Source organism: Chelonia mydas, chromosome 1 (genome assembly GCF_015237465.2).
Source record: "Chelonia mydas isolate rCheMyd1 chromosome 1, rCheMyd1.pri.v2, whole genome shotgun sequence".
NCBI classification, from domain to species: domain Eukaryota; kingdom Metazoa; phylum Chordata; order Testudines; family Cheloniidae; genus Chelonia; species Chelonia mydas.
In genome coordinates, this window is record NC_057849.1 from 332402028 (window position 1) to 332420134 (window position 18107).

The 18107-nt window shown below is 47.7% G+C and overlaps 1 protein-coding gene across 11 annotated transcripts in view; it reads left to right on the top strand.

The window, feature by feature from the left end:
* Nucleotides 1–18107, top strand: part of FRMD4A (FERM domain containing 4A) — a 550199-nt gene that overhangs the window by 396610 nt on the left and 135482 nt on the right. For all 11 annotated transcript variants that reach the window (XM_043552722.1, XM_043552728.1, XM_043552706.1 and 8 more), the window contains one exon: nt 12525–12619. In XM_043552722.1, the coding sequence (XP_043408657.1) occupies nt 12525–12619 (95 nt within the window). The remainder of the gene's footprint in view (nt 1–12524; nt 12620–18107) is intronic.

Sequence of the window (18107 nt, forward strand, 5' to 3'; positions counted from 1 at the left end):
TAGCATAACTCCATAACTCAGTTACCTGGGGTTTATTTTAAGATGCCTTGTCAGTGTGGTATATCCAATCCTTTCTCCAAAGTTAGCTTTTCTAACTATTAAGCATTCTGTCCCTTTTTTTTCTGGCATTAATAAATCTTAATGGTTACACACATCCTGCAGTTGCTCACTTTTCAAGAAAGAAGGCAATTACACTCTCCCCCCCCACACACACCCTCTATTTTTGAGGAGGTTGCTGGAGGCAAATTGTTTCATTTTCCTATGTAAATTGGGGCCAGAGGTTTCAGAGTCAAACACTGACTCACTGAAAGAGGCGCTGACAGTACCACTGTGAATAATACCCCCATCATTTGTCCACAACCATGACATAGTTCGACCGTTCCGCAATAAAAAAAATAAGACCTTCCCTCTGCAGACATCTTGCATTTTGATGAATAATTTTTCACATAAATACATCTCAGCCTGTTTTGATTATGCACCCTCCGTATGTTAACACATTAATATGGAATTAAAGAATGGGAAATCTAGCCCATCAGAGGAATTTCAAAGCTCCAAACCCTGAGGCCTCCAATCTTCAGCATGAGTGGATTTGTACAATGTTATTACATTGCATTGAGATGCACAGATAGCTGAGAGGACTGTGATTTAGTATTTACAAAACATTTGTCCTGATCGACTTAATTTTTTTTTCTTTTAAGTGCATGAAGTGGGTTAAACAATTGGGTGCCTGTGCCCTTGGTAGAACCAATATGACCAGGAAAGAATGGTGAATGACTGACAGCTAAATGGCCCCTCAATGAAGGATTTCTGTATTTCATGCACAAGGGCTATGGAAGCAAGAAAAATTATAGTACATAAGCAATCGGAGTGTAATGTACTGACTAATGCACGTGGGTATATGTGTGCACTGCTGACTTTTAGTAGATAAAAGCCCTTTCTCTGAATAATGTGTTCCTTTAGCCTATATGCTGGGAGCACAAAGGTCCTGTGTTCTATTTCCATTTCTATCTATCTAAGCATTTTTAATGCACTCATCACCACGCTACATGGGCATAGCGTTTATGGCTTTGCTGATGATCGTTATGCCTATAATGCCATATAAACAGCCACACCATTTTTACAGTAGAGAGGCACAGCTCCACTTCGTTAGAGAAATGGAGAGAGGGAGGAGTGGAACTCCCATTTTTCTCATTTCCTTCTATTCTGTAACACTCTCCAAGATCTAGCGGAGCAGGGAGCCTCCCTCCAGCCAAGGAGCCCTGGAAGTTGTTAGCTCATGAGTCTGTCAGTGTTGCTTTGGATACATTATGTATTTTGTATTAATGCAAATTGCTTCCTCTCTTCTGCCTCACCTCCCCAGTATATGAAGGATCAATTGCACAGCACTCCCAGACTGTAAATTTCTTGCATCTCAGATGAACAACTGGAGAGGTATTTTACAAGCAGTGATCCACCTAATACTTGGGAAGTTGAACCCACTCATAGACTAAGATGAGTTCAACTTTGGGTTAACTTTGAAGTCCTTCCAGCAGTGGCTAAACTTGTTTAGGGAGTCAAAGGGTGATAGAGGGTCCATGCAGTGATCACTAAGTCCATAATGGATGGGTGAGTCCGACTGTGATATCTGAGCCTTTGCTTTTTGGGAAATATGCACTCATGATGGGGACTTTGATTTTAGATTGTCCTAAATGAGTCGCCACTAGGATGGTTAGCAGGATTTTGGAGCCTGTTTTTTGGTCCATTTGATCCATCCATTTGGTGTTTTGTGTCTTTTTTGATCATTCTATCAATGTTTGAAATTTGTTTAGAGGCAGGCACAGCCACCGTCACATGGATCTGCTCAGACCCCAGCTTTGGGGAAATTTTAGTCCAGACTCAGAAGCAAACTTTGGACTTGATTCTCTACCCACATACCAATGGAAGAACACCAGCATAAAACTGGTGTAACAAAGTGGAGAATCCAGCTGCTTCTCTGTCATGGGACAAAACACAAATCAGATCTAAACCCCTTTTGTGAAGTCCGGGGAGAGTTCAGATCCTGATCTGAACTATTTGACTCAAGCCCATCTCTGATTTTCCCATACATACTTTTTACTTACAGAATGTGGCACTGTATCCTGGAAAGCAGTGATTCTGCAAAGGATCTAGGGGGTCTCATCGTGGACAAACAACACAACATGAGCTTCTAGTGCAATGCTGTGGTAAAAAGGGTTAATATGATCTTGGGTGTATAAACAGGAGTAGGAGGAGGGAGGTGATTTTACCTCTGTATATGGCATTCACGAGACCAATATTGGAATACTATATACACTTCTGATGTCCACGTTTTATAAAGGTTGTTGAAAAACTAGAGAGGGCGCAGAAAAGAGCCACAAACATTATTCAAGGACTGGAGAAATTACACTGAGAAAGGTAAAGAGCTTAATCTCTTTCATTTATCAGAAAGAAGATTGAGAAATGACTTGATTACAGCGTGTAATTGCCAATGGAAAAGTGGTGGGTTCTCCATATCTTGACATCTTCAAGTCAAAAGCGGATGCCTTTCAAGAAGATATTCTTTAGTCAAACACAAGTTATTGGGCTCAATCCAGGAATAACTGGGTGAAACTGAATAGCTTGTAATATACTGGAGGCCAGGGTAGAAGATCTAGTAGTTTCTTCTGGCCTTAATCTCTATGAATCTGGTTTACTGAGTCAGATTCTGAGTTCTCACTCACGTAAATCTGGAGTGACTCCATTGAAGTCAATGGTCCAAATTCCTGGCCCTAGCTAAGGTCCCTTTGCAATGCTCCCATGGCACAAAGGATCCTTTAAACTAGCCTTGGCATGGCTGACTATTCACCACCTTCACACACCCTGAGGCAGGGAGAGGGCATCGAGAGACATGTCAGGAGTGGAAGTGGGCAGAGCCAGAGCGTGATGTAGTCTAGCCAAATGGCCCCTAAGGGACACTGTAGCAACAGTAAGTTAGAACAGCCCTTTGGCTGTTCTAAATTGCAATGAAATCCTGTTTGCCAGGTGGCTTAGAGGATTCATCCCAATGGCTTTACTCTGAAGTTACACTAGTGTACGTGAGATCTGATCTAATTACACTGAACATAGCATAGCTCTAATATTAGGATGCCCACCTAACAACCAAATCTTTCTGAGCACCTTACAAAACCAGACCAGTGTTGCCAGGAGGAAATCATTTGTCTTAGCTGTCAAGCTGCTTGCAGTGGCTGAAGAGCATGAGTATCAACCTCAGGGTAGACGGTTAAGAACCAGGGCACAAACCCCAAATGGGTTGTGAGGTCTATACTTGGATTTCACCAATCAAGTGTAAAGTCCTCTGGAACTTTAATAGCCTAAACATAACAGACAGTCCCTGTGGGTATTCCAATCTATTTCACCATCCATGTGAGCAAGCCTTTGTAATAGATGGTCCCTTAGACCAGAGTTTCTCAATGACCAGTCTGTGGACTGGGGCAGATCCTGGAGATCTCCCTGACACAATTTAGGAAGGCAGCAGGCTGGTCCCTGGTATCAAAAAGGTTAAGAAACATTGCCTTGGCCTACCAACCACAGCAATATTCATGTTACTCTCACTCCAGGACCAGTCACTTACCCCAGGTCAAGTGCACCTTAGACCTCACACCAAAAACAATGCTTGTAGCCAATCCTATAATAAATTATAGGTAGATTTGTTCAAAAGGAAACGAGTTATTTACAAGGCTAAAGCAGGTAAACGTATGTAGATGAATCAGTTACAGTCTTAAGTTTCAACAGGTAATAGAAGCATCTATAGTAAGCAAGCTCTATATATCCTTTAGGGCTAATCCAGGCTAAGCAGCTGGCGTTCTCTTACTTATGCCTAGAAAGCCTTGCCCTCCAGAGTCCAAACAGCCTAGAGATACAGTTCCTTCTTGTTAACAGTTATTATTCCCTTTCCACCCACTCTCCCAGCTCCCTTGTGCTCTGAGCTGTGAACTCAGCTAATGGGAGTAATTCACTGGTGTGGCTCCTCATCATGGGGTGTGAGGCCAGGTAGAGCAGAACAACAAAATGTATTGTTCTCTTTAATGTTCCACAATAGTCTGCCTGGTGTCCATGGGCCTTCCTTGTTGGCCAGGACATTATACTAGTTAATGTCTCTCTCCTGTCTGGTGATTTACAGAGTCAGATAGTCTTACAATACAAATGCTTAAATATTACCTGAGAATATGGGATACGGATGCTATAAGAAAGATTAATGCAGGCAGCAACCCCCAAGCATTCAATAAAGTTTAAAACACTAAACACATTCTTATAATCCTAATGTTTGCTTTAACAAGACTAACACAGAGATGAGCCAGACCGATACCAGCAATGTATTTGTCAGTGTCCAGCTGAGACTTGGGGACCTTGGCATGAACTGGCACCTGGTCTGCCAGCATCACACCTACGAGTTGCCAACTGTCTAACCATACAAACCCAAACACCCCTGCCCTGCCCCTTCTCCAAGGCCCCGCCCACTTCCTCCCCTCTCCCTCCATTGCTTACTCTCCCCCACCCTCACTCACTTTCACAGGGCAGGAGATTGGTTGCGGGAGGGGTGCGGGCTATGGGCTGGGGTCGAGGGGTTCAGAGTGTGTGAGGGGGCTCCGGATGAGCCTGGGGCAGGGGGTTGGGGTACAGGAGGAGCTCCGGGGTGCAAGCTCTGGGAGGGAGTTTGGGTGCAGGAGGGGGCTCAGGGCTGGGGCATGGGATTGGGGTGTGGGAGGAGGTAAGGTGTGCGAGACTGAGCAGGTAATGATATTGCTCCCTTGCTGTTGGATGAGATTTCTCCAAGTCAGAAGTGAGGCATGTTGCTGGGGTAGGGGTAGTTTGCACTGCTCCATTCCGAACAATATCTGTTCTGAGGACAGAGCACTTTGGTCTCCAGGCCTGTTGAGCTGCTGCTATCTCTTGTGAGCACCACATTTGCTCTTACACACGTGTTACCACTAGAACTGGCTGAAGTTTTATCAGGCAAAGCTCTTTTCTTCCATTCAAAAGTAGCCTTTTAACAAACTGGGAAACTTTCATGAAGGAATTTTTCCCCCCCAACAATGTCCACATTTCCTACAGAATTGGAAGATTTAGCTTTTATCAAATATTTATCAAATATCCTCTCCCCCACCCCCTCGCCTTTCAGTGGCAACATGGAAAACATGTAAAATGGTTCCCCTTTGAAACCTGTCGAACAAAAATGACTTCAGCCTTTGCAGTCCCCTCCCCTTTTTTAATTGACCTTGAGTTCCCAGGGGTTAAAGTTAGGGCAAGCAGAGAGGGGCATAGATTCCCTTCATCTAGAAGGCATATCCCTCCTCTTCCTTTCCTGGGGAAGGCGTGTGTTCCCCCATCTCCCTTCCTCCTCAGTGTGTGCCGGGAGAGCTGCTTCTCCTCTTTCAATCTGCTTTTACTATTTGTCATGTTCCTCCACAGCCAACGTTACATCAGTGAGTTGCCTGCAAGTCCAATTAAAAAGAGACACCTGTAAAATATTATCAGTCCACAGATAAGGGCAGCGCACAGAGGAATGAACAACGTGCTGATGTTAATTTGTCACTTTTGAATGCTCCTTAAAATGGACCTAAGAAAATGTAGATAGCATTTGCCATGCACGAAAGATCTATTCATGCAATTCTCCGGGGCTGTCACTAGCATGTGTCAGCTTCAGCCACGGCATCAGGGATATTATGATGGGTTCTCTGTCAGCCAAATTTGCATTCTTTTCATGTGCTGCAAAGGAAAGTGGTGTGGCCAAGCCAGCTCTGTGAATAGATCCAAGCCTGCACTGGCGGTTCTGTGATCAATATACATTGTGTTCACTAGCCCTTCAAAGCACACAGAGGCCTTTCAGAGGTTGGTACAGGACATCTCAAATTTTGGAGCAATCTGCTCCTGTTTTTAATTAAAAACGGCCTCCTTTGTAATCCTGGGGCCAAATCCTTAGGTCCCTGCTCAATTTTTATTCAGCCCTCAGGTTCTGGCCCAATGGGAATGTTGTCTGAGCAAAGACTTTAGGATTTGGCACACAGACATCAGGAGACTTGCTTTTCAGAAATGCTGAGCACCCATGACTCCAGTTGAGCATATGAGACCTCCAGTTGCTCATCAATCTGCTGCTACCCATCAGTACCAAACTGCTACCAATCAGTGCAAGGAGCTGACAAAGGCCTGTTAGAAGCGTAGAATATCAGGGTTGGAAGAGACCTCAGGAGGTCATCTAGTCCAACCCCCTGCGCAAAGCAGGACCAACACCAGCACTGTTGGATCATCCAGGCCCCCACCACTGCCAGTCTATTGGTTAGTCCTCTTGTAAACCATGTGTTGTTACGCTCTCTGCCTTCATTCACTAAGTTGGCTCCCAGCAGCCGTTCCACAGGACCCATGCTGCGTAGGGAGCCGATTGCTTCTAGGCTGCAGAAACCAAGCCCCAGCTCTGTGTTGATTTTGTGCCTCGCTATCAAGGCAGAAACGCCGAGCTGCTGCTGTGCATCGAACACCATGTCAGATAAATATCCCTCTGACACTGCCCAGAGCGTGCTGCAGGGTGTTTGGGTTGCTGTGTTTGTAAGGAGGCAGCCTCTAACGAATACCCATCTGCTCGCCTTCCTTCCCAAGGGGGCAGGAGGAACGCCTCAGTTGTTCAGAGCTGCCAGATCTGGTTTCAATATCCAGACTATTAGCCTGTCAGAAGTCACCCACTCAGACAGTCACGTCAATCCATTCCTAACGAGCCCATCACCATTGTGTCTAGGCACCAAAGCTTTGCTTCTTGTATAATTCAGAGGTGACGCTGCCCTGACTGTCACAGGCACAGAGGGCCCGGCCTGCCATGCAGCCCTGGCAGTTCTGCTGTGCAATGTGACCAAGCAGGAATTGAGGAGGCCAGGTGGGAATCCAGCTCTTGAAGGGCTCTCCTCCACACGCTGCCATGCAGCAGGGGCGTGGGGACAGGGCACGTGCCAGCCGAGGAAGGGGCTCCACAACACCAGCACATGGGTCCACCAACCTTTCCTCCAAGAGAGTGGGAGCCCAGTTGCCAGGGCAAGCTGTTCCATCCCTGAGGCTGCAGCTTAGAGGAAGGATTCCTTCTCCCTTCTCTTTTCCTCCAGCTCGTGCTGTGCCGTAGGACCAGGATCTGGGCTGCAGTGATTTCTGTGCTAGAAATAGAAAGACATTCCATTGCATTATTGTTTCTTAGTTTGCGGTTTTGTAGAGGTGGCCTTTGACGTAGGCTAAATAAGCAGCCAACTAGGGCACCCTGTGGAAGAAAATACTGGAAGAATAGCCCTGGTACCATATCCCTCACCAACAAACCGGCCTTCAGCCCTCACTACTCCAGCTGCGAGTTTCTGATCACCTGCCCTGTCCCAGTTTTGGCCCAGCAGCCTGCTGCTGCTGTGCATTGGATATTTCCCATAACCCTTTCCTGCCCTTAGAAATGGTGCCGCAGCCAGCACAAAAGATTCTGGGGGCTGTTGCGGTCAACTGAGCAGAAATGGAGATAACTGAGGACAGGGCAGAGTGTGGGTTGCAGAGTAGGCTGGATGGGAAGGAAACAGAGACTGGCTGAGGCAGAGGGGTGCCAGATACTGGCCTAGTAGGGCACTAATGCACTTCGGTCTGACCCTGCAATTTTGCACACTTGAGGACACGTTTTGATTGCGTTTACATGATTGTAAATCGGGAGTAATTCCAGTATTCCCCATTTACACCTACAGGAGTGACATCAGGATCCAACCTGCAGACCTTGTCTGGATGATATATTTTAATGCAGAGAAGTCCTAATGTCCCAATAATGCCCAGTCATACCGCAGACCCCTCTGCTCCATTGGGCTAACCTGCTTTTCTTCGTTGTGTCTAAGGTGGAGGTTTTATTAATGCAAAACAAGCATCCTCTGGAAGGTTAAGTCCAGAAATTAATAATGAATTAAAACATGCCATGGACATGGCTAATGAGCTCTTTGTCTATGTAGCTCACACGAAAGGAGGTCATGGCTCATCCGTTCTCATCCTGAACTGCAATCGGCTTAACTGTTAACTTTCAGCACTCAGGTCTGTCTTGAGATGGGGATTCAGGCTGCGACTTCACTTGTCTCGGCCAGAATTTTCCTGCCCTGGGTCCCAGCCAGGTGGGCCGTCCCCTTAGTATCAGTGAGTTCCTGCCACCAAGAATCAGAGTCACTGACACTCATCCCTTCCAGGGCTCTCTGCAGGGAAGGAAGGGGCTCATTCCGTTGCACTAAAAAGGCCAATAACCTTGCGCAGCTGTGACAAGGCTTAGGATGACTGAGGAAAGTAATCTTGGAGAGGACTAGCAGGGCTTAACTTCAGTCTTAAGCCTCTGCGGGGATGCTGAGCCAGTAACTAACCTGGCTCGGAGCCAAGGCCATCTTTGCATCTATTGTTCTTTCCCTTATCTGCCAAGACAAGGGTTATCCCATCTTATCTGATACAGCAGTTTTTTAAAGTGACTCACCCAATAGCTGGAAGCAGTCTCCCCTCTACTTCCCTCTCCCCACCCCTCTATTTCTCCCCCCCCCCCCCCCCCGGCCCGCCTTGCCCCTCCTGACCCACTGCAGCAAAGGGCCAAGAAGGACATTTTGGTTTTGTCAAGGGTGTTGGGTCAGAAGAATACAGAGCAAGCAACCTGGGAGCAAGCGAGGGAGGCGGAAACCCCAGTGTACCCCTCACTGGACGACATCATGAGTTGTATCAGTTGGATGCTTCCACTCTGCGGAAATAATGAGCAAACACTTTGCATTTATTCAGATTAGTGGAGCTCCCCGAGGATGACGGGTGAATGGTAGTAGCACTAGCGACTGTGGCCTGCTGCCACACAAAGCAGGAGGCGCTTGGTGCCCCGCAGGACCAGGAGTGCCTATTTCAGGTCATTTATTTAGCACTCCTTTTCTTTTCTCTGCCCAGAGAGAGAAATCTGACCTCCCCACTACTTCCCGCCCTAGGGAGTAGGGAGGTGTCATGTCACCACATCTCCAGCTTGGTTCCGCCCTGGCAGGTAGCATGGCCGCTGAGGCTGACGTCTGGCTTCTCTGCTCGGCCGCATAATGGCTCCTTTATCGAATATCTGCGTGGTAGCAGAGCGGCAGCTGCCAGGCGGTGCCAGGGGCAGAGCTCAGGGCTGCAATCTATGCCATTGTGGGGAGCCTGCTTCACCTGGCCTCCATCAATGGCCTTGGCTGCACAGACAGTGCCGTCACCACGCACGTGCTTTGTCAAGTCGTCATTGAATCGGAGGAAAACAGAAAAGCCTTTCTCCTCTTCCGCTGCCGCCGGCTGGCTGCATATGACTCTGAGGACTGCTGCGTGGTCCCCTGAGCAGGGAGGGGGATGGAAAAGGACCCAAGGGAGATTCCAGTTAGGTGAGGCAGGCATGGGGGGAGGGGTTATCGGCATTCAAATTTAAATGAAATGACCATTTTTACTACTCTGTCCTGCCACTGATCCTCCTAATCTGAGGTGGGTGTGATGAAGGATTGAGCTGTCTCTGTGTATCTATCTAGGTACTCGTATAGCCCCCAGCACCATAGTGTCCAAGCATCAGACAATAATTAATGGATTTTATCCTCACAACACCCCTCTGCATTAGGAAAATATCACCCCCATTTTACAGAGGGGGAGCAGAGAGACGAAGTGACTTGGCCAAGATCAGGCATAAGAAGTTCTGAGTCAAGAACTGAAGTCAGGTCCCTGGAGACCCATTCCACTTCCTTATCAACTAGGCCATCCTTCCTGTCCGGTAACTCAGGCCCTCTCTATACATGGGGAACAAACTGTTTTAGCTACAGCCGCGTCTGAACATGGCTGCTGCTGTTTCATTATTTCTGTTGTGGTGGGACCTAAAAACCACAGGCAAAGATCAGGGCCCCACTGTGCTAGTCGCTGTACAGATAAGTAATCCCTACTCTAGGTGCCAGGATGTAACGGGTGGACAAAACATATGAACTGTTGTAGGATGAGGTAACAATTAAATAAACACACCAGCAGATGTCTTAGGCTGCCACTTGCCTCACCAATGCCAGTGAGCTATGGGCTTCGTGGCAGAGGTGAGTTTTAAGGAAGTATTTCAGAGGATAAGGAAATGGCTCTATGAGTACAGCAATAACTGGATTCTGTTTAGTGTGGGCTGCAGGAGGGTATGGGAGAGGTTCTTGTGGGTAAGGCATAGGACTAGGCATTGGGACACCACGGTTCTCCCAGCTCTGCCACATATTTCCTATACAATCACGGTCAAATCACTCAATCTCTCCAGGCTCGATGCATCCCTGGTGTAACTCTGTTGACTCCAACACTTAGCTGACTTGAGTTGTGTTAACGAAGCCTGCCAATTGCTGCACTGTAACTGGGTCCTCCAAAACAGTAGGATTTGCAGCGTAGATAGGGCCACAATCCGTATCAACAGTGGTCAGGGAAACTGTGCTAGTAGCCACTGGCCATAACCATGTTTTAATGCTGCTGTCACTAACAGAACTTTGGTCCCACAGCCTTGTCTACAGTAGTCTTTTTTCCCCAAAATTTCCCAACTATTGCTAACATTGGCATAGCTCCTCCAGTGCTATCAACGCTAGGAGCTCTAGTCTAGGTAAGACCACAGTGACGTGGTGGTAAACACTAGTGGCTTCCAGTGCCTTGTCTACACTAGAGCGCCTGCCACCACTGGAGCTGCTATTGTAGGAAATTTTCGGAGGAAAGGACTAATTGTAGACATAAACCGGGCAAATAAGGCATACAATGCAAAAGGGTCTCCTCACATTGCTTCAGGAGTTCTAGGTACACCTCCTTTGGTGAACCTCAGTGGTAAATTTGGATTTGATGCTCCTGTGAAAGATAGTTTGCAAACATGCCTTTGTTTCTGCTCTTTTCTCCCAAGACCCTAAATCCCATGACACAATCTCACCCACAAACAATGAGAGGACCTAACAGGCAACAGTTTTGTTCTGTCATCACAACTGATGTGCTTCTCATTTGGTCCCACACATCCGATCTCCTGATGCTACATTTTTTATTAATGTCATAAGCCTAGATAATGTGACAGTGTCAGAAATCAGAGGGGTAGCCATGTTAGTCTGTATCCACAAAAACAACGAGGAGTCTGGTGGCACCTTAAAGACTAACAGATTTATTTGAGCATACGCTTTCGTGGGTAAAAAACTACTTCTTCCACGAAAGCTTATGCCCAAATAAATCAGATTGTCAGAAAAGTGCTTTTAAAGGTTACTCAATAAAAAAGCTCTGGAAACTAAGATAAGAAAGCTGGGCATGGTGAGTCTGAAGTAAAGACAACCAATTGAAGGCATGTTATCTGTCTACAAATAAATGAAGAGAAGGTCTAAAGAAGACAGGGACCAACTATTTTCATTAGTCCACAAGAAGAAAATCTTGCTTAAAAGAGCTGCTGCAATTAGAAGACTTTGCTTAAATAATGGGGTGGAACAATCCCATAGGGAGGCTATGGAATCGATATTCTGGTTTAACTTCACACCTATATAACGGGATAGTTTGGCAGCAGTGATAGATACAGCATCCCTACAATGCTGCTGGATATAGTCAAAGACCCAGCAAGAGATCCGCCCTTACTGATTCTGTAAATGACCACTAAGAGTTCCTAAGCGTTGCTAGCCCCAGTGTAGAATCATGAGCAGAGGTTGTTAGCAGAGCAGTGCCCACTGAAAACTGGATGTGAGTCACCTGATTTCAGGTTTTGCTACTGACACTCAGACAGAGTTACTGAAAGGTTTGCAAAAGGGGCCCACTTTCAAGTAAACAGAGGACGTTGGTCTTCAGACCCGCCATTGCAGCACTGCATTTGTTCATTGTGTCGCCTTCTCATATACTTAACTTGTCATCTCTTTGGGAGATTTTTGTTATGCATGTGTACGTTGCTTAGTACAATGAGGCTCTGATCCCTGCTTGGGGCCTCTAGTCGCTACTGCAACACAAACAATAATTAATTATTTTTTCTTTAAATGACTACTTGATTTTGACTTCCAGTGCTACAGAGGCATGGTCTGGTGAGTGCTGGCCACTCACAACTCCCACTGACTCTCATTCACTTCATGAGGTCAGCAGAAGTTGAGGGTGCTCAGAATCTTTCGGGAGGTAATTTACCTCATAGAACCCTTTGAAGAAGGATTTTCATTACTGGCTCCAGATATGAGGATCTTGTGTCATGGCTGCCATCTTGGTAGACACACTGGGGATTGAAGCAGCAGCTTCCAGAGCTAAAAGCATGAGTGGCTACAGCTAAAGAGCCAACGCTCCCTAGCTATCCCTAGAACAGATTCCTATTCTACGTGGATCAGGCACAGAGGAAGACCCGTGACACACACTCACCAATGGGTGACACTTGCATTCTATTCCAACCCCTCTCAACAGGACTGTCCCTTAGCGAGTCCCTGTGTGAGGGTGTAAGAGATTTCATTGCTTGTGCTAGGGAGCATCAAGGGAGTATATCAAACCTAACCTCATGGATCACTTTCTTTCCTTCCTTCCAGCCAAAGCTTTTGGCCAAGGAGCTGCTTGACCTGGTGGCGTCTCATTTCAACCTGAAGGAGAAAGAATACTTTGGAATTGCCTTCACGGATGAAACGTAAGTGCCACAATAGAAATGCCGGGAAGCAACTCTTCGATCATGAGAAAGTTAAATGTCATCTCTCCACACCATACACAAGGGGCAGCATGAAGGTCTATTTACCACGTAAGCCCTTAGTACAAGGCCTATGGGGCTAGGGACTTACATGGGCCTTAAGAGGTACATAAGCCTCATACTGCACCGGGCCGGGGGGATAATGTCATTTATTGTGAATCAATCATTGTCTGCGATGCACGGAGACATTAACGATCCCATCCTAGTCAAATGTTAAATGAGCTCTTGTCATTTGGCATTGGCAAAAGGTCAGTTTAAGCGGTCTTGGATTTAAAATCCAGTTGCTTCTTCACAATCGTTATCAGTACAATGGAACTGTATAATTAACACGTTAACAGGATTATGCAGTCAGGCAGGTTCAACAGTAATGATAAATGATTTGAGGGACAGAGAAAAAATCCTTTTAAATCACTCTATCCCAGTCATTTTAGGGCCCACATCAATGTTTGTTAAAAAAGAAAGGGGGAGTGGGTGGAGGGGGAAATGAAGGGGTTGCAAACTTTAATATTAAATAGAGATGTTTTCATGAGTGTTTAAAGTAAAGAATTACAGTGAAAACAGGGCTTTGGGGATTTGAACTCCCTGAGCTATGATGAAACCCAAATACAACACCCCTGTGAACATGCCAGAGAATCAGAAAACAAAGTTGAAGATCACAGTGTTGTCCTCTCTTGGTGCTTTTCATGAAGCTCAAGCTCCTGGAGGAATGTGATGATATCAGAACTGCAGCTTTCATTTTAAAAAAGGACATCTCTGGCCCTTACGGTTTTAGAGAAAAGCTTGAAAACATGAGCTCTAGCAGCTCAAAAGCAAGAAGGCAAATAAATACTCAACAGTGGGTAGACAGCTAGTGTGCTGTGGCCACTCTTTAGCAGGCTGACTAGTACTGTCTTCGTGTGCTCCCTCTCTGTTTGTTTGGTAGCCACCTGTTGGTTCTTGTCTTATACTTAGATTGTAAGGTCCTCAGGGCAGGGTCTATCCTTTTGTTCTATGTTTGCACAGTACCTAGCACTGCAGGACTCTGGTCTATGATTGGGCCCCCTAAGTTTTGTCAGAGTACAAATAATAATTAATAAAAAGGATCCCATAGGTATTATTTTTAAAATGTTGTGATTTTTAAGTCAGTCTGGTTTTTGAGCATTTGGGGTTGGGAATGCTGCTATCACTAGTAAATGCAACTAGCCAATCCAATTTCACTTTCCTGGATGAATAGCAAGCAGAATAGATGGTGCATGAAATGAGGTAGGGGTCCTGTGGAAAGATAATAATTCACATGCAGCAGGGAGCTATATTAAGGGGGTGTTGTACACTACAGATCTACCATTGTTATCCTGTTCCCATGCCCAAGTGGCTTATGGAGCCTCCGTGGAGTACAGGTCTGTAGTCTGCAAAGGAGCCGTGATCCAGCAAAGCCCTAATTCACAGGTGTAGCTTCAATCATGTGAGTGAGTAGCAATGGGATACTCATGCTCAAAGTTATACACATGCTGGATTGGAGCCTGAATAAGGATCACCTGTTTGTGGGCCCAGAATCCTGCCCCGCTCAGGCACTGATTTCACAGCTGGTGAAGATCTTTTCAGCCTTGGGCAGGTTGACAGAGTTTGTGCTTAAAAGAAGAGAAGCAGGAGACGGTGTTCCTTACTGTTTGCTCCGTGTGTTGTTCTGAGAGGGAATCAATCCCTTTACCAGAGCTGGTGAGCCACTCCATGTGCATTGCCCCAGGGGGAAATAGAGTCAGAGAGGACCAGCTGGTGCCGTTATTCTCAGGATAAAGGTAGAGGCACTATTTAAAAAGGGAAAACACATGGCAAGACAGACAGGGATTGAAAATGTTTAACCAGTCTCATTGGTACTAACTGGGGAAAGTGGGGTCACTGTCTACACCCACTGTGATGTGGGGGTGGGATTCCCCTGGGAGCATGGGCAGATACTAAAGAGGAGGTGGTGTATCAACTAGATATACAGGCAGACATCTCAGACTCACCTGGGAAAACTAGGCTTTAAAAAAGTCCAGTGGGAGTAAAGGTCTAGGTTACAGAAGGGGAAAGTGCAAGAGACTGACAAATGTTGTCAAGCAAAGTGCTCAGAGCTTTGGAGAGCATCTGAGATGGAAACGATGCTGTCTGGATGATCACTGTCTAGACTAGGATTTCAAGGTGGGATGCTAGATCCTGGTTGCTAGCTCAATGGTATTAACACCTTCTAAAAAGCTAGTCAAGATAAAGCAAGATGTATTGTAACAGGTGCTACACTGACCGAGTTAAGGCCTGGGGGCTTTCCTAGATCAAGCGAGCTAACACAATCTAGTGATACACGCTTAAATCCTAGCTTAGCCAAAGCCTGGTCTGCAGACCGTCACTGCCCCTCAGTGAGTGCTAACCCATTTCAGCAAGGCTTCTTGCCTACTGGGGAAATAATTCCTTTTCTTTTTAAACTAGTGTATGCATTGTTTTCCCCCTCAATATTAGTAGACTTTTGCCGATCGGTCACACAGCCAGTGAAATGTAATAATGATTTTATTTGGCCAAACACACCCAAAAAGGTAGTCATGTCATTAAGGCACTGGGCTGGGACTTGGGAGATTTGGGTTTCATTCCTTGCTCTGCCACAGGCTTCCTGTGATTGACTGTGGGCAAGTCACTTAATCTCCTTGTGCTTCAGTTCCTCCAGCTGTAAAATGGGGATAATTTTTGTAAGATCCCTTCACCCACCCTCTGTCTGTTTAGATTGTAAACGCTTAGGGGAAGAGACAGTCTCTTGCTACACGTTGGGGCAACACCTAGCACAATGGGGCCCTGGTATTGGTCGGGGCTCCTGGGCAGCTACTGTAATACAACCAGGAATCATTTAATTCTGAACATTTCTGCAATATCGATTCCAGGAGCTGTCCCTGGTTTTCCTCCCTGACATATAATTTCTCTGAATCTAGGAGTTCACTTCCTTGCATGAAGTGCACCATGCTTATGGTGGCTGAGGCAAAATAGGTTCTGGTTCATAAATATCCTCTGAGGTTGGCTTAGCTGCACTTTTAGAAAGGGAAAAAAGCAATGAAGTATTACAGCAATTCTTTAATTTAAGAGTATAAAGCTCTACGAGAGTAAGTTATTTAGAAATGATTTGGACTGGGAATATTATGACAACCTGAGAAGAAAATCAATAGGAACAACTTTTGTGCTGGTGACTTAATAGTTTCTTCTGATAATATAGGGTCATTACCGCATTCAGCATGACTGAAATTAGATTGTCAGGCTATTATGGGAGAAAGACGTACGCCTTGTATTTTAATGGTCATAGAAATGCTTTACAGCATTAACCATTAGCTGAAGATCAGCAAGGTCAAAACGATGGCATCTTTATGGCAGGTCAGACACCTGGGGCCAAATACCAACCCTGATATAAAGCCAGTGGAGTTATGATTTGGCTGATTGGATAGGAAGGATAGTCTTGTGCTGAAGGCACTGGACGTGGGGGGAAATGGCATTTTTTTGAACTCCTGAGATTGTGACTCTCCACTAACCCTCTTTCCTTTAACATCAACATTTCCAAAATTCATTAAAGTAAAATCATCTTTGCAATGACCAAAATTCAACTTCTCTCGAGGAACAGTCAAGCCTTAGAGCTGGGTGCAGGTCTGCCAAGCTGCCTGTTCCGCATCCGGGGTTGTTCAACCCCTACAAAACCGCAGGTTATTCCCCACGGCATGCTGTTCCCCATTTCCTATTGCAGGGCCTGATCCCAAGCCCACTGAAGTCATTGCGTTTTGAAGCAGGCCCCTAACCTCTTACCAGAGTGGGTCCAGCTGAGCAAGGGGAGCCTCCTCAGCCACATTGCACAGGATAAAAACGTGTACTGGAACCGTCCAGTATCAGGGCATAAACTAACCACTAGTTGCCTGGTTCAGTGGTTCTCAACCCGCGGCCCAATTAGCACACAGCTGCGGCCCAGCTGCGTGCGGGAAAAAAATCCAGGTCCTGGCTGCCCGACCCCATGCACAGTGAGTTCCAGAGTCCGGATACAGCAGGGTCTGGGCAGTGATGAGCTGCCGAAATCTTAACAACCAGTTCCCTCCTCACCCCACAAGGGGGTCGTTGCCCACCCCTGCCCCCTGGAACTCCTGTCCCATCCAACCCCCCAAGTTCCTTGATGACCCCACCCCAGGATCCCTGCCCCATCCACCCCCATCCCCTGTCCCCTGACTGCCCCCAGAACTGGGCAGGAGGGTCTCGTGGGCCATCGTAGTGGGTGCCCACCCCACCCCTAAGAGCCAGAAGGACCTGCCAGGGGGCGAGGTGGGGAGTCCTGGCAGTGCTTACCTGGGGCAGCTCCCAGGAAGCATCCGGCAGATCCCTCTGGCTCCTAGGGGCGGGGGAGCGTAGCTGGGGGAGAGCAGGGGGAGCGGCCGCTCCCCCCACTGATCACATCAAAAGTGGCGCCTTAGGCGCCAACTCTGTGTGTGCTCCAGGGCTGGAGCACCCATGGGGAAAATTTGGTGGGTGCAGAGCACACACAGGCAGCTACCCGTCCCACGTCCGGCCCCAGCTCACCTCACCTCCGCTCTGCCTCCGCCCCTGAATGCACCACCCCGCTCTGCTTCTCCACGCCTCCCACCTCCCCCCGGCTTCCGGCGAATCAGCTGTTCGGCGGGAAGCCAGGGAGGGCTGAGAAGCAGGCGGCAGCTTCCCGCTCAGGCCGAGGGTGGCGGAGGTGAGCTGGAGCGGGGAGCAGTTCCCTTGCGCGCCCCCCGGGTTACCTGCTGCGGTGCGGGCGGCCCTCCTCGCGCCCCACCCCCGCCCCAGCTTACCTCCGCCTCCCTGGGCAGGAGTGCAAAGCCGCCACCTGCTTCTCAGCCCGCCCTGGCTGCCCGTGTGAGCAGCTGAATCGTGGGAAGCCGGGGGGGGGGGCGGCGGAGAAGCAGAGTGGGGCGGTGCATTCAGGGGAGGAGGCGGAGGTGGAGCGGAGGTGAGCTGAGGCCGGGGGTGGGGCAGGGAGCTGCCTGTGGGTGCTCTGCACCCACTAAATTTTCCCCTTGGGTGCTCCAGGGCTAGAGCACCCATGGAGTCGGTGCCTAAGGTGCCACTTTTGGCCGGTTAAATTTAGAAGCCCTTTTAGAACCAGTTGTCCCTCGCGGAACAACCGGTTCTAAAAGGGCTTCTAAATTTAACAACCGGTTCTAGCAAACCGGTGCGAACCGGCTCCAGCTCACCACTGGGTCTGGGGTCCCGGCAGCTCAGCCCCGGGCTCAGTAGGGTCCGGGTCCTGGCTGCCCGTCCCTGTGCTCAGCGGGGTCCGGGTCCCAGCTTCCTGGCCCCGCTCTGTGGAGAGGTCTCCGGGTGGGGGACGCTGGGCGTAGGGGTTTGTGGTGTAGTTTAGCGGGGGGCACTGTGGTTCTCAACCTGCAGCCCACGTAACACATTGTGGGCCACATATACG